Raw genomic sequence first — 23,118 nt, 5'->3', positions numbered from 1 at the left:
CCCTGGACAGGTCACCAATCTATTACAGCGGTAGCACAGAAGAACTCAGCAGTTCATATTTGTCTTGAAAGTGTGGGAGGAAGCTGGAGTAACTGGAGAGAACACATGAGAGCTCTCTGGGTTTGAGCAGGTTCCCTGTTGGCCTGCTGAGCACAATTGTGAGGCAACCACTGCCTCACAATTGGCAACCACAGGCAACAAAGTCTTGTTTAATTCAATATTTAAATTATTATGATGCGTTTTCAAAGGACTTTATCTGCAATCCTATCATGCAAAAACAAATGTGCGTATCATGGACTTTGATACTTAAGAAATCTCTGATGATTTTATTTGTCAGAAAATTGGTGCCTATGTTTTTTGAAAGCACATTTGCTGGTTTCCAGTTTGTCTCACTGCGCTTCAGTCCCACCTGCATGAGAGCTGAAGTTGTTTAGAACATGCCCCTAGCCCCAATATCTTATCTCTCCTGTCTAGACTTGAGTAGGTTCCCTGTTGGCCTGAGGTAGGGGAAGAAAGAGCTTCAACTTATACCTCATAAGCTCTTTTCCTCAGCTACCAACAGCTGGCATGCCATGTGTCTCACACTTTACCTGTCTATCTCTGTCTGTCCTCTGTAACCCCACCTCCACCTGCTCTCACTGGCTTAGCTAAGTGAATGTGTGTGGAAGGTTTCCGAGCTCTGACTAAAATAATTGCTAGATCAGTTTTTACCTTTTCTTTATGACCCATGTTCCCTGAAACCAGGAGAATATGTTAACAGACATACATGGGCACAGCTGCATCTGGTCATACTTTATACTGTCTTTTCTTGGTCCTGCTGGTTGGCGTCATCAGCCTGTCACTGCTGAACACAGCTGCTGTTTATCAAGACTTAACTAACAGTAACCCATTAGTTTTTGTGTGTTTGTGTGTATGTTGGACCTCAGCTCCAGTCTAGATTATCAGAAGGCCTTGGTTAATGATGGCAAACGGGTGCAGGTTGCAGTAGTGATAGATTATCAGGATTAGGGAGAAAATGCTGCATGATTTTTTTTGTGCCATTATGTAAAATGTTGTGTTTGGAATTAAGTTAAAGTGCATTTTTTGTGAAAACAGTCTGCTTTGAGAGCTGAATTTGAGCTGCAAAGCTTATATAAAGGTTCCAAGGAATTCCACCAATTCCACCGTTATTAGAGCTTTTTCATCTTAAGGATATAATTTAAACTCCTTCTCATTCTTTGTTTCTGTTGATTGTCCAAGATTTTCATGTATAGCTTAACCCTGTAACGCCAGGTGTTACAGGGTTCCAGGTGTACAGGGTTAAGCTATCATGTTTGTTACCTCTGCATCATCAGTGTTTTATTTGTTTAAGGTAAAGATACTGTGAGCAATAAATTGAACAAAAAAACCCAGATGTAGCAGAAATGATTCAAATAAAAACTCATATATGCAAATTAATATTTAATTTCTCAACACACAAAACACGTCAGGTTTTTTTTGGTTTTTGGTTTTCAATTTTATCCTTCAGGCCTTACAGGATTAACATCTTTGACCCATTGGTGGTGCTAAAGTGCTCCAAGTGCCAAACATGAACCTTGGAGAAAAGAATCAGGAATGTCCCCAGTAGGGATGGGTATCGTTTAGGTTTTATCCGATACCGGTGCCAAATCGGTACTTTTGAAACGGTGCCGGTGCTCAAACGGTGCTCAAACCGGTGCTTAAAGAATGGAGAACACAAAATTGGTCCAAAAACCTCTCATGTTCAGCTGGTTTTTTGTAAAAAGATAACAATGTTAGCCTTTTCTGCAGCTATGGGGCATATATGGCATCACTCTTGGCTTTAAGCAGTGCTTAAACAATGGAAAAAACACAAACTTTGTCCAAAACCTCTCATGTTTAACTGTTTTCCACTTTTTCTTTGGTCATTTTAGCCTTTTTGGCCAGGGTGAAGGGAGTATCTGCCATCAAACAGGAAGACAGCCGCATGTAGCTATGATGAGGTTTGCTAGTTCACCTTACATGCATTAATGTAATAACGTGGTTAGCCTACTCAACGTAAATTACACACGAACAACATTAAGCTACTCGCCCAGAGAAGAACGGCTGCTGCTGCCGTCATCATCATCCGTCATCATTTCTGCTACACTGACAGGGCTAGGGGCCAGGACTCTCCTCTTCGTGTTTTTGGGGGATGTTGCTAACTCCGGGTCCAATAACAGGCAACCCACGCACAGTAGATGTGCTCGGTGTGAGGTCTCGCAGCAAGCTATCATACAGCGCATTTCTGGGCTTTTAAAAAAAACGCTATGCGTCGCCAGGTGTTTCATTGGATTTGAGGTGTTACCTCCTTTGACAGTATCACAGTATCAGCTTAAAGCACTTGTTGCAGGCTGCTGAGTTTGCATATTTTGCTGTGAAGTACAGCCAGACTTTTGACCGCTTCGCCTTGGACATTTTAATCTGTAGCTCTGCTCTAAAAGAACGTACGTACCTGGCCCCGCCTACTATCCTCGGAAACGTAAAATTATTGGCTAGAAGTGTATCACAGCTCAGGAAAAAAAAGCACCGAAATAAAGCACCGAAATGTGCGCTGCTTTTCATGGCACCGGACACCGGTACCCATCCCTAGTCCCCAGTGAGATTTTCTTTACTGTATGGTTCTAGACTGTAATTAAACAAAAGAATGAAAAGGTATCTGTAACTGCACACATTCACACCGTGAGTTAAAAAGCCTCTCCTTTGTCTGCTCTATCCTTCTACAAATGCTCACTCATAGCACACAATAAGCAGCCAAATATTTTTCTCTCCAAATGTCCAGACTCTCACAAAGCCTTCGACTCCCCCTCGATTGCTAAATGCTTTAACTGCCTCCCAGCTACAGTCATGCTAAAAGCTGTGCTCTGCTATATCCCAAGGGGGCAGGGGCTGCTCAAACCATGCAGGCCAGGCATTGCGGGGCTTCTGGGAGCCGTCTGAATCTGAAGCTGTTCGATGCAAGATGTGAGGTCAACTGTGTTTCCAAGTTAATGGTACTCCCACACACATGCTGCAGCTGGCATAAGATGCTATTCCGCCCACATGAGAAAAAAAAAATCTCTATTTTAGTCAGTTCAGTTGCATGTTCTTTTTTCCCTAAAAGTAAGACCTCTCCTTGACAGTTATTGTAGCTCATATCCTTAATTTTTAGTTTGTTAGGGGGTGAAATTGATAAATGTTGAGGGTCAATCGATGGGGAAGAGCAACATAATATGAGAAGAAAGAAACCCACAGAGACAGAGTCTTAAGAGAACTGATGTTTTTGTTGCTATGGATACTGCATCAGCAGAACACCAAACACCTACCCGCTGGGCACACTGACAAGCACTAAAGAGGGCGGGCGGGGCTGCTACTCAGGTAAATTCAAGTGTTCTCTTTTTGTCAAACATTGCAGCTCTAACAGCCACAATCGTTCTTTCCCCATCCTTCCACCCACTTTTTTTTAAAGTACTAATAGAGGGCAAAACAAAAAGCTTAATATGGGATAAAAGTTGCTGCCACAGGCAGCTGAACAAGCTACAAGTCCAGTCGTGTGGTTTTTTTTTAAGGAAAACAAAGAAGCCAGAGATGGTCCCTTGTCTCTGGTCCAATATGGAATCTGACCCAGACCAGGAGGTGATAATAGATGGGGAATGCAGATCAAAGGAGCATTAACTAATCTACAGCGAGTGGTTTGTGGAATCAGCAACACAGAGTAAGTTTTAACTCTCCATACCTTCCCTGAATCATATATTTTCCATGTTAGCTTGAATTCAGATGGGGAGTAAGGGAGTGGGGTTCGTGCAGGTTGCAGCTTTAAAGTATTAAGCTGATTATCCACGTTTCACCATGTGAGCTCAGGAAAAGCTCTGGGGACACGAGTGTGTTTCAGGTCTGCAGACCTGAAACAGACAGCATATTTTGTCCCATGATTCCCAAATGTTATCCTTCATTTATCCCAGTTGTATATTTATATAATAGATATACAGCTGATACATGTTAAACAGGAATGGGTTTTTTTGGGGGGGTTTTGTTTTTGTTTTTTTACATCAGCAGTTGTATTTACTGCACAGTCTTGCACTGCATGACTAATCGTTAGCTTAGATGGAAACCCAACCAAGAGCATCTGTCGAAAAACTAGAAAAGTGGGAGAAAAACACAAATGGTTCGAGAGTAAGAGAGAAGCCTCTTGAAAATGTTTTATTTCCTTAAAGTGGGTTATCATCTGTCATCTGGGGACTCTTTTAAAGATTTCAAACCAGATGAGTATTAAAAAAAAGGGACAGCTTAGGAAAAATCTGTTTTTATGTTGTAGCCGTCTTTTCTTTCTTTATTTATCCCAGCGATCCCGGGAGCCTGTTTCCTTAACCGATGGTCTACAGGCAGGAGTCACAGCTCTGTGCTTCATTCTAGCATTGAGGTGACAGTAGGTTAGTTTTGAGTGCGGTGTGTGTTTATGCCTGCAGACATGAGGAATTCCAAGTTTGTCACAGTAGTCTTTTAAATTTAGGGGGGTTTTTTGTCGCGTGTGCAGATGCAGCATGGTGGAGTCATGTGCGTGAGTTCAGAGATGCGTGTCACGTGTGTGAAAAGTTTGTTGAGTTTTTACCGTGGATCCGGGTCAGTCTGTCGAATCTAAAGGAGTCTGTGTTTACACATCAAATAGAAAGAGAGAGAGGGAGAAGTCAAAGAGAAGCTAAGTGAAAGAGCGGCAGCCAGAGGGATCTACATGCTTTGATAAATTCTCAGAGTATAGATAGCAAATGTTTTCCCAGGACAGAAGACAATAGGACTAGACACCAAAGAGAGATGGAGAAAAAAATGGAGAGAGCGAGAGAGAGAGACATTCCTCAGTGTGTTGTCCAGTCCAGTCCAGTCCTGTCTTACAGGGACAGCTGTGTCATTTTCATACCACAGGGCTCCTGGGCTCCAGCCCAGAATGTGCCGTTCTCCACTGCCTTCATCTTCACTCTGTTCGCACTTAGTCCTCATATCATTTGTTTTGTTTGTTTGTTTTAAGCTTTAAGTGTATTCAAATATATGGTCTTTTTTCAGACTTTCAACTTTTTCTTATACCATAATAATACTTTTTGAAGTACCTCAAACACAGGAAACACTTCCTCCTGGGCTTCAAGGCAATGAGCACCTGCAGGTGTAAATGCTGTTGTGAGGCAGCGTTGGCTTAGAGAAATTGATATCCTTCATGCTGTACCATTTAGTGATAGGAATAAATTGTTTTGCATGGTTATGATGGCACTGATTTGTGTGGAGGTAAAGTCTAGACACTCCTTCTGTCCCGATGCTTCCACAGGACTCACCTGTCAAGTTGTCCATGCTCTTATCTGCGTCGTGCATCAAACCCTGAGGGCTGGAAGTCAGAGAGACCGTCAGTTAAAGCCGCTCCCTCTTCCTCTCCCATCTGTCTGTCTGTATAGTGGGCAGAGCAGCAGTTTGGGGTTATGTGATACAGCTGCAACGTGAGGACCAGTAGTCACCCCTCAAACACAGGAAATCCCCTTACTTCTGCTTCGCAGCTCTGTTGTGGCCCCACGTCTGTGTGTACATTTATGCGGCACAGATCCTGTGTGCATGTGCCAGAGTCGGACTGGGCTTTTCAGGAAGGGGGGGGTACAGTACAGCAGACCAACCCACCACAGCCTCAAGGGACACACACAAGAAAAGTTAAAACAAACACAACCGCTGCCCTTTTCTCAGGACACTTTTAGACACTTCTATTGGCTGACCCGAGCAGGAGCCCATTTTTTTCATTCATCCTCTTGCCTCCCCCTCTCTGCTTTTCTCTTTAAGGAATTTTGGAGGTTTGACTTCTGAACTCTGACCCCTTCGGGAAAGCAGCAAGTTTTCTAAAGGGACCTGGTTTGAGACGAGGGTTCTCGCTCTCTCTTCATTTAGGTCACTTTCTTTCTTCACTTCTGTCCTGTTTGACTGGTTTGCAGTGTAGCCGCATGTCATCCCGATGAATGACAAACTTGCACATACAGTTTAACTGCAAACTCCACTACATGTAAGAGTCACTTTTCCGTTCATTTCCATACCCTATCCCGCTTGCTTCTGTTATATTATGTTAGAGGAAGAAATCTAAAAATCCCGAAATTTTCTACATGACTTGATCCTGTAAAAGGTTAAGAGGAGAAAATATATAATTTTATGATTTGGGTAAACTGGAAGAGTTAGGAGTACATCACATCATCCCCTCAGTGTGATGATCTATTAAATGCCGACCTCATTGGCCTGTGTTTGGCACCGTTCCCCCCGTCTCTGTCTCCTGTGATTGGCTGTAAAGGGCTCAGTGGTTGTTAACTGGCAGGTTGCTTTGCCAGCGGGAGGCTGTGGGCTGAGCCACGCCGCTTGGCCTGATCTCTAATTAGCACTGGCTTGTCAGCTGGTCAGGGTGGATCTGTCTGGGAAATTGCAGTCTTACAAACACACACACACACACACACAGGCATAAGGCATGGCTGGGAAAGACACAAAAAAGCAGCAGCGGGATGCGGATTGTCCTTTAGTTTCAGAGACTTTGTCTGTGATCATGCAGTTTTGACTTTTGTTGCCTCTTGATTTTTGTCAGGCTGAAGTGGCTTATTTAGGGCTTGGGGTGTGTTTCAGTGTGCACTCTTTAGTGGTGCGGCTGCAGCAGTGAAGTGGTTAAAAGTCCCGGGGGAAGCTCATGTTACCAGCAGTAGGGCAGGCCCTTCTCCCCCCCTCCTTACAGGTTTCTCTCTCTGTTAGTCCAGAGAGAGACGAAGAGTGCCCGAGGGGTGAAGCATCAGCGCAACGAGTGACAAAGGAGCTCAATCTAGGAACTTTGCCAGGGCAAGAGAGGGAGCGAGAGAGATTGAGGAAGCTCAGAGTGAGAGAGCGACAGACAGAGAGGGAGTGGGACAGATATTTGGCTGCGTGAACTCTCTCAGCGGCATGGAGTCATGAAGCTCTCTGTCCAGCTCGGCATTTTCCCGCAGCGCTCTGCTTCCCACAGCAACCAAGGCACCCTGAGCAGGTAGATACCTATGTGTGTTCTTATCTTTGTGTGCGCGCACAAACGCATAAAAGAAAGTAGAAAGTTTGTCCTTTAGCACAGACAGCTATGATTTGTTGAGAATCTGCAAAGGCCATTGCAGATTTCATATGTTATCTTTATTTCCTTTTTGGGGTTTTTTTTTTCTTGCATTGATGTGTGTGGGAATTTCCCCTGTGGCTGTGTGGATGAGCTGAACCGGTTGTGGTCACTCTCAATCTCTCTGCACCTCACAGCTCGTTTGCTTTACGGATGCTTTCAACTCTGAAAGCCAATGGCTCCACTCACTCTGCTTGTGCCGGTGATCCCAGAAGGAAGTTGTGTTTTCCCCTGTCTCTGTTTGTCAGGTTGTTAGCAAGGTTGCTCCAAAAGCAGCAGATGTATTTTGTTTAGAGTCTGCCAAGAAACAGCTGATTAGGTTTCGGTGGCAATCTGAGTCTGGGATTTTTGCCATAGGAAATGCTTTGTTTTTGTTTAGTTTTCTCTTTTTTTTTAAGGCCATAATTATATGTTTTCATGCGGACTTCCAAGTTAGCCACTGAGCAGTAATGTTGTATAAAAATCAAGACTGCAAGATGAATGAGGAATTGGAGCAGTTATAAAATAAACGATGGGATATTTGAGTTTAGGTTTTTGGTGGTCTTTCAAACACGTACCCTTAATGAGACGAAGCTCTTGTGTTGGTGCTTATGTTCAGACACTATTGTTGATTTGAGGAGTTTTGCTCATTTTGTTAAGGGAAAGCTGCAGAAAAACACAAACTGCTCAAAGAAATCCAAATTCAACCTGTATTGTTTTAAATCATATACAGCACAACCTTCATAGTTTACAAATTCTCTGGTTTTACTTCATTTTAGAAATAGAACATTTTAGGTAATAACAGATTTATCTGACAGACTAACTTATAAAGAGTATTTGTAGATGAAACGTACAATATACTGAGACAAGCATGTGTCCTCGATGAGTCTTAAAAATGCAAGTGACAGCTTGACAAGAGTTGTGCGCGTGTGTGTTCTGATGCCAACCCTGTACCGGCCATCACCATTTGCCCCCCCCGGTCCTTTCAGAGTGATCTTTGCCAACTGGCTGGGTTTCCTGTCCCCCACAGATTCTAAGCAACACACACACACACACGCATATTTACAAATATCCTGTTCAGATGGGTCTGTTTGAACAGTTCAGACACACACAAGCACACCATGATGTCACCCCTCCATTGCGCCTTTGTTCGTGTGATAGACAACCCCATTCAGCCTGTTTGTGTGTGTGTACCCACACTGAATTCAGTTCAATTTCAATGAATATAAATCACGAGGCAGCTCTGAACGTTTATTTCAGTTTAGCAGTGCTCAAAGTTCTGTGCGTCTGTGCCTGAAAAGAAATATGGAAATGGGGGAAAGGGAACAGAATAATTACTTTTAGGTAGTGCAGTGTTGTATTCATAGGATAAGAAGCATCACAATTCAGTCTGGTGTCTCCAAGCTCTGCTGTCTTCCTTTTTGTCTTCACTCTGGAAGAAGCACTATTTAAAATGAGTGTTTCCTCCTGTACTGGTGTGTGTGTGTCTAGTTGGGACGACAGCAGCTCTGTGAGCAGTGGCATCAGCGACAACATCGACACAGATGACATCAACACCAGCTCCTCCATCTCCTCATACGCCAACACCCCCGCAGCACAGCGCAAGGGCCTCAGTACACAGGTGAGACTACACACTCAAGAACACTGCAGTCTTTTTAAGAGTGTTTAGAGCTTCTCGTCAAAGATGATCATTTTTGTTTTATCATTATTTTTGATTTATTTCGCCAAAATAGAGCAGGCATTTTCTTTGTGCCCACATGAAAACTCAAGGGTACCAGTCAAGAAAAATGTTAGCTGTTGTTATTTAGGACATAACAGTGTTTTCTGATTATGGTTGTGTAAGAGGTCCACCATCCGGGCACCTCACACCAACCTGTTTCATGACATTTTAATTTGACAGCTGAAAATATGGGGTGCTTGATAAAACCACAGTCTTTATTTGAAAATAGAAATAATAAATCTTTATTGTTGTTGCTGCACACATGTCTGCAAGTCTTAACAAACCTGTAATCTATAGCCTAACCTTCTGTCTTGACGCTAGTTATAAATATGAAACCATCTGTATCTGAGGTTGGAAACATTCTGCTGTAGTTGCATGCCTGCTTTGAGTTTAACAACTTTCTGAAGCCTTTGTTTCCATCTGTGGCTCCAGATCTTTGTTGCTTTGTGGATTCAAAATGACAGCAAGGCATTAATGGTTTTTTTTAATTTAGAAACTGTCTGATGGCCAATGGACATACAGGCCTCTTTGTACACTCTATAAAAACATACTCAGTCTCCCACCTGAGTTGAAATGATCTGCCTTCAAAATGAACTTTGCTTTTTTCTTGTGTTCTTTAATCTTCAGGTGCAGTGGAGACGTGCCTGTCCGTTTAGTTTGGCATTTGCAGGGAGTGTATGTAACTCTCTGGGCCAAAATTAACATATTCTATCTTTTAAAATGTGAGCCAGATGAAAATTTGTGAAGGGCCTCATATGGCCTGGATTTTTATTTTTTATTTTGATTGATTTGAATGAGCGTCTGTCTGCTTTACTTCAATTTTTTTTTTCTAACTGTGTCTGTCCCAGCATTCCTCGGCACATCTCTGAACTCTCAAAGCTAAAGCTGGTGTTGACACTAGCTTTAAACCATTAAATAGTGATTTTGAGCCACTAAAGGCTCAGGAAGTTGAGAGGTGAAATGAGAATATTAACAGCTGACTCACATGTTTATGTCACACACACACACATTGTGTTGTGGCTGACGCGTGTCTGTTATTGCTTCAGAGGCAGAGGTGGAGAAGAAAAACAAAGGTGTGCACAAAGACGTCTTTCTCTTAGTGCAGCAGCCAGATTCATTAAGTGTGTGTCATCTGTCCTCGTGGAATCCTATATTGGCTGGATTTTTTTTAAGGTCTGTGAGCAGAGCTGCATTTTTGTACCGTTGTCTGGAAAGCTGCAGAATCTACTTAAAAGCTGCTGTCATCTTTCCTGTAGCTGAAATCTACTAATTTACAAATTAAGGCTGAGCTGTAACAGCAAATTGAAAATGGTAAAGCTTAAACAGTCAGCATGATTTCAATGATCACCTATCGGAGTTTTAAAAGGCTTGCATCTTGCTTCAGAAAATTTTGAAATGAAGTAGCTTCCTCAAAAACATGAACTGCTTGACAAAGCAAAGGTAAAAAAGTGTATAAGCTGTTAGTGCTCGAGATGCTTAAGCCCAGATGTTCTCAGACAGCTGCACAGGTGGTGATGACGGCGTAAATGCTGGTAGCTTTAACCAGTATGATGGCTTTGGTCATAAAAGGGGGCTTTTTAGAGCCACATTCTCTACTACTGCAGTAAATCTGACTATCTTTGTATGTCTTCCCAGCCTGTAACGGATGCAGAGAAGCACTCAGCCTCAACACCGGCACACCAGACTTGGTCTGGAGACGAGGTCAAGAGGTCAGACGGACGTTCAGACAGCGGGGTTAGGATGGAAACAGGTTCCAGGTGGAGTCGTCGGAACCCCTCCGACATTTCTGATGAGTCAGACAAGGGTGGCTCAGGAAGAAAGACTCCCTCCGTGTCCCACACTGGCTCTTGGAGGAGAGGCATGAGCACTCAGGTGGGGGTGACGTCACCCCGGACTAAAAGCACTAGTAGCACAGGCTCCACTGGTTCAGTGAGCCACAAGACCCACAGTTCAGGTAACATGATCATCCAGCACTGATAATAAAAAAATGATCATTAAAGTCAAGTGTGACGAATAAACTTTTAGACATAAGGACAATTTGTCACATTTTATAGATGCAGGTGTCACTGTATTGAGAAAAATGAGATGTCAAGTCAGAGTTTGAAAGCCTGTGTTTCTGATGTCTCATTCTGTGTTCTGCAGGTAAGACAGATGATGTTAAGGTGTCAGAAAAAGGACGTCTCTCTCCTCGTTCCAACGGCCTTCATCGCTCACCCTCGGATGCTGGGCGCAGCAGTGGTGATGAGGCCAAAAAACAGACGATCCCCACCAGCCGCACACCGACAACACACACACTCACAAACACCGTCTCCGAGCCCCACACACAGACGCACGCACTGACCTCACGCACCCCAACCAGCACCTTTGGCTTCAAGAAGCAAGGCCATGGGATGGTAACAATGGTTACCGCCAGTGGTGCCACCATCACCAGCGGCTCGGCTACACTGGGGAAGATGCCTAAATCTGGGGCGCGCTCACTGTCCGGAGGGTTGAAGGCTGGCGGGCAGGATGGAGGCACAGTGTTAGGACACCATGATGATGGTTTCCTCCCGATGAGCGCCCGCTCCACCCTGCAGTACCGTAGCCTGCCGAGACCCAGCCGCTCTGGAGCAGCCGCCCGCAATGGGAACCGCTCCTCCACCAGCAGCATTGAAGCCGCTGTGCTTTCTGTCACCTCTCATGGGAAAAACTCAATCAGCATAGCCAAGGCCAACGGCTCAGCAAGCCTGCTGGCCAATCAGACAGATCGGGAAAAAGGTGTCTCTGAGATTGACAACCTCAGGAGTGGGGTCGCGATGCAGAGCGGAGGAGCAGCAACTGTTCCTCTGACAGGAAGACAGCAGGTTTCTTCACCTACATTACGCAGGTGAACACACACACTTAGAAACCATCGTTTTGTATGCTGAGTAATCCTGCAGACTCACTGACAGCTAAGTGATGAGCCACCCTCTGTGGGGGCCCTCTTGTATGGGCTTGACTTCACCCGCATGCAGTACACACACACACTGAAGACCATTTTAAAGGCAGTAATCATGCACTCACAGCAAATGATAAGTAGTGGTGAGTAAGGAACACATGTGTAGACTTGTTACAGTCTTTGAGAGGTTAAATCAGGCCATTGTGAATCAGACCTTGAGCTCGGCTGATCAGCTGCCAAGCCTCAGCCTTGGTGGTGTGGGGTGTAGGGTGTGGCACAGGGTAATGGAAGCTGAGTCTTACCTCAGCTCTCTGCCCTCATTAATGTGAGGGAGTGATAACTCTTCAAAGAGACTGTGCTGCTATTATCGCCTACCACGGCTCCAGTCACCGCTGCCTGCCATTTAAATCTAACCACAGATTAGCATAGAAAGAGGAGAGAGTTGTGTGTGTGCTGGCCTTGTCTCAGATTCACTGACTCTATACTGGCTACAGTTTTGCTACTGTCCTCTTTGTTACAGAGTTGAAATGAATACAGTTGAATTGTTGGCAAAACAAAAGCACTTTTAAATCACTTTGCTGCTCCATTTAACACTTTAATCCTGCCACAGCTCCAAACTAGGCTGTCCAGGTAATCTAAGTTTTAGTTTTCAGCTTTCAGTGATTATAAAACTAAGGTATTGATGAAAGAAAAAACAACAACAACAACAAAAGTTGTTCTGTCATATTTTAGACGTTTTATCTTCTATCATAAATATGGTGCTCTGAAGTACAACACAGCCTTTTGTCCTTACCTGTAAGATCAAACTGACTTCTTTTCTAGCTTTGGCAGCTTTAGTTCAGTGTATTGATTTATTCATATGTTTATTAAGGTTTTTATTTTTAAATTCAGCGAATGCCCGATGCTTCCAGAGTAAATTTCAGAGTAATAACATGAAATGATGATCATCATCTCAACACAAACGTAATAGAATGATGGTACTCTCTAAACATTTTACTCCTTTTTCTATTTTCTATTAATATTAATATGCTACTTTTTTTAATTGGTTTTGCTAGAAGTTTCCTCCTGTTAAAATGGAGTTTTTCCTTCCCACTCTCACCAAGTACTTGCTCATAGGGGCTTGTATAATTGTTAGTTTTTTTCTGTATTATTGTAGGCTCTCTATCTCACAATATAGAGCACCTTTGGGCGATTATGGTTTGGTGCTGTATACAAAAATCGAAATGGAATTATTTATGCGATGATATACTACAGTGTTAATTGTGAATTTGCTGATTACAAATACAAGATTGCACACTTTCTGCTCTACTACAAGCACTTTAGCTTTTCTGCCTCTTCCGCATTTACCACAGATTATTTGGTGGAAAGCCCAGTAAACAGGCGCCAGTGACCACAGCTGAAAGCATGAAGAACTCTACTGTTATCTCCAACCCCCATGCTACCATGAATCATGTGGCTACAGTGCTGGAGTCTCCCGATGGAGGACTAAGTTGCTTGGACAACGAAACCAGCAGTCACCTGTTTGGAGGCCGGGCACTTGGATCGGGGACAGGCACGCTGGGCAGTGAGCAGGTGAGCAGGACGTAAATAATGGAGAGACTGGATTAGAATATCAGTCAAATAAAAAATATTACATCTATCAAGAAGATTCTTTATTCTCTACAGAAAGAATTTCATTTATACACTATAGGTGCTATCAGTCTTTTAAACTTTTGAAATTGCTGAACTAGACTGGATATTAGTTGATTTTAGTAGATGTCGATTTTGGATCTGTCAAGGGAACAGCTACTTATTCATTAGCTGTACTTTTACATGTAGCTGTACAGTTCTCCAACTGCTCACCACCTGTTAGTTACCATAAAAAGAGCCAAAGTATCTACTTGGTTTGTTTTGTGGTTTAAAAGCAGCTATACAAAAATAAGAAACATGTTTGCAGCATGACAAGAAGGTATTAATTAATGAATTCATGGAGTACAAAGGATGAATTGAAAGAGTTCCCAACTTTATTTATTAGGCCTTTGAGAAGTACCATCTGGTTTTGAAGGCAGTTCCAAAGTCAGAAGACGTGCCTATTCCTCCGTGGTTGGTCAGGGATTACATGAACTAAAGTTAAACGGGTTGCCATGAAATTTGGCACAGACATCCATCTGGTCTTTAGAGTTAATGCTACAGCGACTGCACGTGTTAGCTTTGCGATTTCTGGTCGACATCCAAACAAGAAGGTCAGGTTCGGCTTTTAGATTCAAAATGGTTATGCGCCTCTGAGCTCAGCAATGATCCAGATGTGTGTTAAGCACGTGAGATATGTTTGTAGAACTACTACAAGGCTTTGGGAGGGACACGGAGATAATTTCTGTTCTCACCTTACTAATTCCACAAATGTGGTAATTTCCTCGAACTGCTGTTAGGTGTGTTCAGTTGAAGTAGAACCTGGCAGTGTGTGTACTTGTTGGATTGACTGTAGGCTACATATTGCAGCACAGCACAAATGTGTGAGCATGCTGGATCATGACCTTTCCATCATGTTCACACATGATTCATTAGGCTTAACCAGATTAGTTATGAATCATGAAGTGTCACACTTTGTCATCTTTTACAAAGTAGCAGTCGTGTCTTTTTAAACAGTGGGCACGAAGATATCCAAATACTCAGTTATCCTAATGAATATACATCCTCTGAGAAAACTAGAACATCTTGTATACTTGTGAGGGTGCATGTTTAAAAATATGTCTGTTTGCTTTTATAATAGGGTTAGCATTGTCCTGGGCCAAAACAGGCCACTCAGTAAAAACACAGCTAGCACAGTCGATCTTTTGGCAGTTAAAGAGCCAAATGCTAGTTTGTAGGGATAAAATATAGACCTAGAAGAAGGTCAATATCAATATATTTTTCCCTCATCAGCTCAGGGTTAACTAAGGTTAACCCATTAGGCCAGAAACATGTCTCCCAATATGATAATCTTACTCTGTGACTGCGAGATGTGTAAATCAGCAAGTTTAATTGGACTGTGTCAGTGCTCTATCTTATTGCTGCACATCACAAAATAATCACTTCAAAATATAGGCAGATTTTTATTTTTATTTTTTTTATGTTAAATCTAATTTTTGATCATCCTCAGGCCTCCAGCCCTGGCTCTGTGTACTCCTCCACTGGACCCTCCAACAGCCTGACGTGGGGAACCACCCTGAGCAGCTCCTCTGTGCAGAGCAGGGAGAGCACCCTGGGTGGACACGGTGGAACTGGAAGCGTGGGTTTCCCTTCTGTCAGCAGCATGCACACGAGCAGCGAGTCCATCGACATGAGCCTAGGCAGCGCCGGAGGTGGCGGCCACGGGACCCACAGGGAGGACACGCTGTCCGCTCTGGGTCGCACCGGCAGTGTCAAGACCGGCATGTCTGAAAGGTTAGAACACACATTTCCTACGAATGATCAAACATTGAGCCCTTTAATATTTTACATTCATCAGTTTGATTTTTGCAGAAGATTTCACATTAATGACAGTTCACCTGAGGAGAAAAAAAGTCGGATTGTGTAGAAGTCCTCTTAACTGTTACCTCTGTAAGCACTTTACTAATGTTTATGGTGTTGACTAGTTTTGAGTTGTAATGTTCTTTTGGTACATTATGTTAAAAAAAGACAGTAAAGCAGGTTAGTTATCTCATGACCTTGCAGTGTGCCTCAGTTTCTCAGTCAGATCAGTGCCTCATTATAACATTGTGTTTCTAAAAGCTAAGATAGCAACAGCTAAAAAGAGTTGTTAGTTAAAAGGACAAATAAGACAGTAATTGTAGTAAAATAATACAATCCAGCTGAATCCAGCTATTAATGAATGACCACTGTAGCTGCAAACAGCAGTTGAAGGGTAATAAGAAATGCATGCCTCATGTAAAATGGTCATGGCCTAATGAAGCAAATAAAAAGCTCCTTACATATGAAAGCGTAGGTTAAGTAAAAAATGGTTTGTATAATGCTTAATTCTAGTGAGCACTTGAAGTCTTTTATTCTAAGATCTATTGTGTCCAACATTCTGTTGACTTGACATCAGCTACCTTTTAAAGAACTCAGAATCAAAATGATGTATAAAGCATCCACCATGGTGAGTTGTCACTTCTTGTTTGTCATTCTGTCTGCACTCGAGCAGAAACATAATCCCGTGGCGCCCTCAGCTGATTATACAGTAATTGTGGTCATTGTAGCAGATTCCATCCTGACAGGTTGACTTTGTAATGTGACAGGAATGACATAGAGGAAACTTAATAGCATCTGAAGTTCAAGCTTTAAGGAGGTGACATCACCCTCGCTGAGTTTTCTTATTAGCTTCGCTGGTGAAGCGTCATGGACTTGATCTGTTCTTAAACATTTCTTCATTTGCGTTATTTTCTAAAAACTTTCTTTCTCTGTGTCTGTTGTGCGTTTTTTTTTCCCCTTCCTGTCTTCCATCAGTCCCCTCTCCTCCCCCTCTGCTAGCCCTATATTCAGCCGAAACACCCTACCTCGGAGGCAGGACAGGTAAAATGTGCCTGTATGCAAGTGCTAGGCTTCTGGTGAAACAGCTGTGGATTTACCTACTAAACCACCACCTGCTGTCACACAGAGAGCACCACCAATAACCTCAGAGAGTCCCTCTGTGCGGTAGTTAGTTAGTATTTTGTGGTTTTAGTTTGAAATGTGTCGCTCTGTGTGGTGGTTTGTGTGGATATTGTTTTTATGACCTTTTTTTTTAAGCTACTGTGTGAATGGTTGTGTGTCAGAGTGCATTTGTGAGGGTGTCTGTGTGGATGTTGGCAGCTTCAGTGTTTTTGTTTGGCGGACAGCTTCTAGTCTGTTATGACTGTTCACTTATCGCCACCTTGTGGTAGAGTACAGAGATGCCAGCATGAGCTTAGGTTGTGTTTGAGTTTTCACTGCAAAAATATCAATCTCAGATCATTATTTTTATTTATCTTTCTGAGTCTTTAAACTCTTTTCCACAGAAAAACTGAAAAATTGTGTCCAAAAAAATTTAAAAAAAGATGACTCAACATGTAAAGATGGATGTTTTTTGCAGTCTAGAAATAATATAATTTGGTAGTTGTTGAGAGATGCAGCCACACATGTTTCCTTGCCTCCTTGCTTCCTTTGTTTTCCTCTTCTGAAGTGTTTCTCTCCCACAGCGGACCACACTGTGGTAGAAACACTCTGCCTAAGAAGGGACTCAGGTACTGAATTCACTCCCCCGCTGGTCATGTTGCACTTTTGCACACTGGTTCACTAAATTGTCCTCCGCCTTTCTTTTTGTTGTTCTGCGTCCACATTCAGTCTTCGAGGCTTGTTGTCACGCTTTCAGGAATGCTTTTCTTTTTAATTTAGCACTTGGCACATTTGTTGTTGTGTTGTGCTTCTGTGCAGAGGCATGTCGCGTTGTCCCCCGTACAGATCTGTCACTGTGCTTCGATGCAGCACACTTGATTGTGGGCCTCAGATTTTCTTTGGCTTCTGCTCTGCTTTTTTTTTTTTTTCCTGCTAGTTTATGTTTCTCACAGCTGGAAGTCGGTCAGTGTTGGCACATTGTTGTCTTAAATTGTTTCAGCATCTGATTCATCTGTCGCTAAATCCAAGCCATTAATCAGTTTGCTTCAGCAAAAAAAAGAAAGAAATCATCTCACTGATTGTGACGTATCTGGGGAAAAAAATCCAAATCGAGATCAACTCATCCGTAAAAACTGAGACCTGTTCTGCTCTGTGTCCTCACTTCTGGTTTGACCTTTTTTGTCTTTGATGTCCTGTAGGTATGGTCCCTCACCACAGCTGCGAGGCCACGAGGAGGCCCGTGATTGGCTGCGCTCCCACTCCACCAGTGGCCTACAGGACTCGGCCAGCAATTCTCCGTTCTCTCCCGGCTCCAGCCTCACCTCCCCCTCTGGAACACGCTTCAACTTTGGACAACTCGGTATGTCTCCACATCTGACAATGTTACCTTAGTCCTTTGTCACAATTTTATAACATTTTATAAACATATGAGTAACAAAGAAATGTAATGCTTGCCAACTTTTACATTGCCGTATATCATTTTCACAGCATCAAGCCCGACCTCATCAGCTCAGATTAACCTTGGTGGTCTGCGCAACAACAGCCTGACCAATCAGGATGCCCCTATCGACCCTTGTTGTGACAACCGTCTGAGAAACTCCTGCATGTCGCTTGACGAGAAGACACGCACCATGAGCAGATCGGGATCCTTCAGGGATGGCTTCGAAGAAGGTAGGAGGAGACGGGAAAAAGCTGGATGTGGTGGTTTGGTGAATATTCGGTGGCTCCGTGTGAGTCCTGGCCACGTTTTCCTCAGATGTTTGGTGAAATCTGTAATTAGGTGTAATCCTTTTCTAAGAACTGCATGCCCCCCATCCCTCTGTGACTGTGAAGCCTCAGCTTCCTTATTTCACGTCCTCATGCCAAAAGAATTATTATTCCATTTGTTTAGAGAACATTAGGGCAGATTACAACCCCTCCTCAAAGAAAAGCCCTTTATCCCCCTTAGAAATCCATAATCAGCTTTAGTGTGGCTTTGTTTTTTTCATAAGCTTGTTTATTGGGAAAAGTACCCACCAGTGCTTTTCCCACCAGCGGGCAGACTCCCCACTCAGGAGAGGTTTCTCTGCTGGAGCCATCCCAATCCTCTGAGCCATAGAAACAGCACTTTGATTTAGAGGGGGGGGGGGGGAAGAGAAGAAGGGAGAGTGAAGGAAGCACAGTATTTTGTTCTCTCAATGGGGAAAAACCCAGCATTCAGTGATGTTAAAACAGTAGTTTGCTGTGAACTTGGATTTCAGTAAACCATAATAAACACATAACCTATTATAATGCAGCTGAAAGACATGCTAGGAGGTAAAGTGAAACATTTTATAGTTTAAAAAAAGTGCAGAAATTTATACTCCTCTCAAATTTGTCACAGTCATCCTGGTTGGTTTTAGGTTATAGGATGCTGACGTAAAACTTGAAAGCACAGATGATCATCACAGGCGGGTTTCACACCCAAAACTGTAAAGGAATACAAAGGCATGTGTGTCCTCCACAGTGAAGGCGGTGTGTAAATATAGAGGACAAAGCCATGAGCAAAGACATCAAATCTGGTAACACGTTTTGTGAAACAGCTGATTGTATGTGTTCTTCTAAATTCCACATTGAAACCTTTTTTCTTTTTTTTTTTTTTAAATATCAAACTCTGATAAACATCTTTTGTCAGCCATACCAGACATGTTCATGATTTCACCTTTTGCCATCCGTTATCTTCCTCCAGAACACTGTTACATTTCTAAGCAAACACATGTTTGAGGCTTTCTTTTGCTAAGAGACTAAGGTCACCGGTTAGTCGTGTCCTCTCTCGTGTACACAGTTTCAAAGCTGCCTTAATTTTGAAAGTCACGCACACCTGATTGTTTTTTTGGTTTTTTTTTTGGTTTTTTTTTTTTAAGAGTTTGGTGGAATGTGCACGCACAGTTACTTCGCTGCAAACTTATTATTAAGACACCGCCATTCCCGATAGCATATCTGCCTCAGTTCTTTCCAGCTCTACGAGTCTGTCCTCTCTTTTACTAGTGGAGATAATGACAGGGTTCACAGTGAGGTGTGAGGGATATGTGGTGACATTCAAGATTACTCAGACATAACTTTCTCCATCTCACACACTCTTGCTGTGTGTTTGTGTGTTGGTTTGCAGTGTGCAGGCCTGTGAGGATAAGAGAGTGTGTGTGTGTGTGTGTGTGTGTGTGTGTGTGTGTGTGTGTGTACACATGTGCGTATTACCCAAGTGTAGAGTTACCCGACTGTTCTTTGAGTGACAGGACAAAAGTCACATTATACTCAAAACACTTTGTCGGACCTGTCCTTTTTTTAAGAGCGACACCATTATACAGTTTCACTCCATCCCCTCCACCCAAAAGCCTCCCCATTTTATCATTGTATGTTCTGATCCTCTTCCTGCATCTGCAGGCTAAAAGAGACTTACTGGGAATTTGCACTCATAAAACCTTCAGCGCTACCGGCGTCCTTAATCAAACAACTTCTGTGAAGAATAATGGATATTAGTAGTTAGAAAAAGATGTAAACTAATATTGATGATCTAAAACTAAAGTGCAGTTCACCTTTTCATGTGGCTTCCAGCACATGATTCTGTCTAGACCAAATCAAGATAAAAGTGAGTCACATCTCATACTTACAAGGCTATTTATGAACTAATAAATCAGCTGGGATCGGCACAACCTCTCGGTGCGGTTGATGACATCACACTGCTGATCCTTTCTGATCTGCTCACAGCCAGGAAACAGTGCTGGTGTTGTTTCCCTGCCTCTGATGTGTTATTACCAGTTGAGTCATTAGTTGCGCCACAGTCTGACTGCTGCATGTAGGAGTTCTTTATCTCGGCAGTCATTATGTCATTTATGAGGAGGTGGGCAGGAGCTGGGAAGACTGGGAGGAACCGTGCTGGGTGGGCAGTGTTGGAAAAGAGTGGGTGGTTAGTGAGGGGAGTGTGGGAGGTCTGCTGATAATGAAGGTGCTTGTGTCTACAGATGTAATTTCTAATCACTGCTTTCACATTTTGTCTTTTCAGTTCACGGATCATCTCTGTCTCTGGTCTCCAGCACTTCTTCCATTTACTCCACGGTGAGTTCAGAAACTGCCAAGTTAAACAGAGTTAGTCATATATGACTGAGGTTCTGAATAAAAACTACATTTTTAAAGTGATGCAAAAGAGAAGCAGTGCATTTTTTCTGGATACATTATTTTTGGGTAAATAAAGAATAAGAAAAACATTTCAATATAACTGCTACTGAAAAAGCGTGCACTTTTGTGATGGTATCTAAAAGGCAAAATCTCATTTAAGGCAGTCTTTGCAAAGCAGCAGGTATTGTGGTATTGCAGCAGCACCACAATTCACATGGAAACTGGAGAAACCAGTTTGTTCTTTTGTCAGCGCAGTTATGATATACTGACTACATGAATTGGTGAATTTACCCCCTAATCCGCGCAGATATGTAACTCAAAGATCCTGTGAGAAATTGGCTGTTTGAAGTCACACGGGACAGCCCACGAGTATGCACTGTAGCCAGTCAGAGGTTTGTGCTTCACAGTGTGGCTCCTCCTCCCTGTGTGAGTTTCCTCACCTGGGCAGGTGTAGCAGAGAAACTCTCAGACACTGGCTGGTTCTTTTTGAGATAAAGAGTCGCAGGTTCAAAATCACAGAGGGGAAGAGACTGGAAGCAAAATGATGGCAACTTTATCCTTGACAGGCGCTGTCGCATCGTGGCAACTAACGGTAGGGATGAGACGGAGCAGGGCCGTAGGGTGCAGAAAGTCTTTGTTGTTTTTCTTGTGGTCTGAGTGTTGAATACAGCTGTTAACTATCTGATTATGTGGAACTTTTTTTTTTTTTCTGAGTGTAGATTGCGAGGTAATGGTGCTTGATTGATTTCAGAGATTCATTTGCAGTTTAGTTTAAAGGTCTCCAGGTTAGAAATCACACTGATATGAAATTTCTTTTATCCTATTTATTGCTTGTCCTTAAAAGCACACAAACATTTTGCCTAACTAAATTATATTCACATTTGAAGAGCTTATGTGTCACCACAGAGAAAATACATGATATGTTTTGTCTGCGTTTCCAAGACAGACTGCTGTTTGTGTATCTAGGATAAGCCTTTCGTGTGTGTGCGTGTGTGTGTTAGTGTTTGCATGCAATTGACAGCTCCGTTTGCGTATGTGGACAGATGCCACGTGCCACAACACAGATGTGCTCACACACCTCTGTGCACAGATTAGATGATAAAAGATGTTGCGTGCTGCTGCTCCGATCAGGAGCTGGAAAGTGGACAGATGGAAAAATCGTGGCTTATCAGCTCTCCTGCTCAAGTTCAGGAGCTATGCTGAAAGACTGTTGATCACACTGCAAATCACACTGCAAAGTTCTATAAATGTAATTTCGTATTTAAAAGCTTCATATTAAATCTTATATCTAATCTTCATCAGAAGATGCAAAATTCATGGAAAACTGAGGCATTTGCTACGTCGCTGTCATTGGTTGGAAATGGCGTAAGACGGCTTCATAGTCGTATTAAATTTTAGCCTCAGGGAGGCCAGTTTTGATCCAACAATACACTGACCTCTTGCTAAGAAAGATCTTTCCGTTGCAGTGTGTTTACACATAAATGTGGGTGTTGCGTGTTTCGCTGTTTTGGTGAACGGCAGCAGGGTGTGTTGTGTTCGTGCGAGCGTTTGTTTTGCATGCTCTCACTCTGTACATATTTGACTACCTGTCTTTTCTTACTATTGTTCCATGTGTAGCCTGTCAAGACAATGAATCTCTCAGTGAAATGCCTTTAGGAGGATTTCTCTACTTTCCAGACATATTACGCCAGACAATATCTTCCACAGTTTATAAAGCTCATATCCATGGAGCTAACAAATCAGACGAGAGTGTGCTCCAACCTCCACTCTGCTCTGCTTTTTAATTAAAGTCTGTCTCAATTCAGTCAGTGGTGCCCTCTAATGGTTTTCTTATCTTCTGGTGTTTGTTTTACAGAATGAGGAAAAGTCTCAGTCGGAGGTAAGCATCAGCCCGCCCACAGCACTTCTCTCCTCTTTAATTTTCTGCACACAGCCACTGGACTTGTTGGAACACGGGGATGTTTTTACAGTTGGATCCAGATACACGTGTAGCTGTATTGTGACTGACCCTGTAACAAGCTCTTGTTCCTGTGAACACCTGCGCGTGCTCTTTTATGCTTTCTGCCATTTCACCGCTGAACCTGAACTTCAATCACAGCTTCAGAGCTTCAATCTGGGAGCCTGACTCTTTTGATGCTGGATGCATTTATGTGCTTAGCGTTACATACATGCTCCATGAAGGCATGCATGTATTTAAATCTATGTGTGTATGCTTTTGTTTTGGCGCCTTTTGATGTCATGGCATTTTTTTTTTCTTGTAAATCCTCAGATTCGCAAGCTTCGGCGGGAGTTGGATGCCTCCCAGGAAAAAGTTTCAGCCTTGACAACACAACTGAGTGCAAATGTAAGGCCTCAAGCACTTAAGAACATGCAAACCCAAACTGTTGAAGAACATCTGTCAAAACTATCAAAGGGGTTAAAAAAACCCTTTTATTATATATAGTCTATAGTTTTTATTTTCCAAAGATTAAGCTAAATAAGCCATTATATGTCAAATAATTTCCATATATGCTCATTTCTAACTGCTAATTAGAGAAGTTTTAACAAACATATTGAGCTCTTTAAAATGCCAGCGTTTTCTCAAATTCCTGAACATTTTCCAAATACAGGCAGAAACACTTATTCAGACTGAGGGGATATCTCTTACAGGTATCATTTTACAACTGGTAGAAT

General features: G+C 42.7%; 1 protein-coding gene across 2 annotated transcripts in view; it reads left to right on the top strand.

Moving 5' to 3' along the window:
• The window catches only part of nav2a (neuron navigator 2a), a 222,445-nt gene that overhangs the window by 187,074 nt on the left and 12,253 nt on the right, over positions 1–23,118 (top strand). For both annotated transcript variants that reach the window (XM_085276044.1, XM_085276039.1), the window contains 12 exons: positions 8,600–8,729; positions 10,464–10,782; positions 10,971–11,694; positions 13,098–13,317; positions 14,864–15,147; positions 16,189–16,254; positions 16,899–16,943; positions 17,514–17,674; positions 17,803–17,985; positions 20,333–20,385; positions 22,301–22,324; positions 22,715–22,789. In XM_085276044.1, coding sequence (XP_085132170.1) covers positions 8,600–8,729; positions 10,464–10,782; positions 10,971–11,694; positions 13,098–13,317; positions 14,864–15,147; positions 16,189–16,254; positions 16,899–16,943; positions 17,514–17,674; positions 17,803–17,985; positions 20,333–20,385; positions 22,301–22,324; positions 22,715–22,789 — 2,284 coding nt within the window. The remainder of the gene's footprint in view (positions 1–8,599; positions 8,730–10,463; positions 10,783–10,970; positions 11,695–13,097; positions 13,318–14,863; positions 15,148–16,188; positions 16,255–16,898; positions 16,944–17,513; positions 17,675–17,802; positions 17,986–20,332; positions 20,386–22,300; positions 22,325–22,714; positions 22,790–23,118) is intronic.

The sequence above is a fragment of the Mchenga conophoros genome, linkage group LG1 (assembly GCF_057382185.1).
Source record: "Mchenga conophoros isolate Kocher_MC1m ecotype Shallow Benthic linkage group LG1, M_conophoros_male_GT1.1, whole genome shotgun sequence".
NCBI lineage: Eukaryota > Metazoa > Chordata > Actinopteri > Cichliformes > Cichlidae > Mchenga > Mchenga conophoros.
The sequence above is the reverse complement of the archived record's forward strand: the minus strand, read 5'-3'. Positions and strand labels throughout refer to the sequence as shown.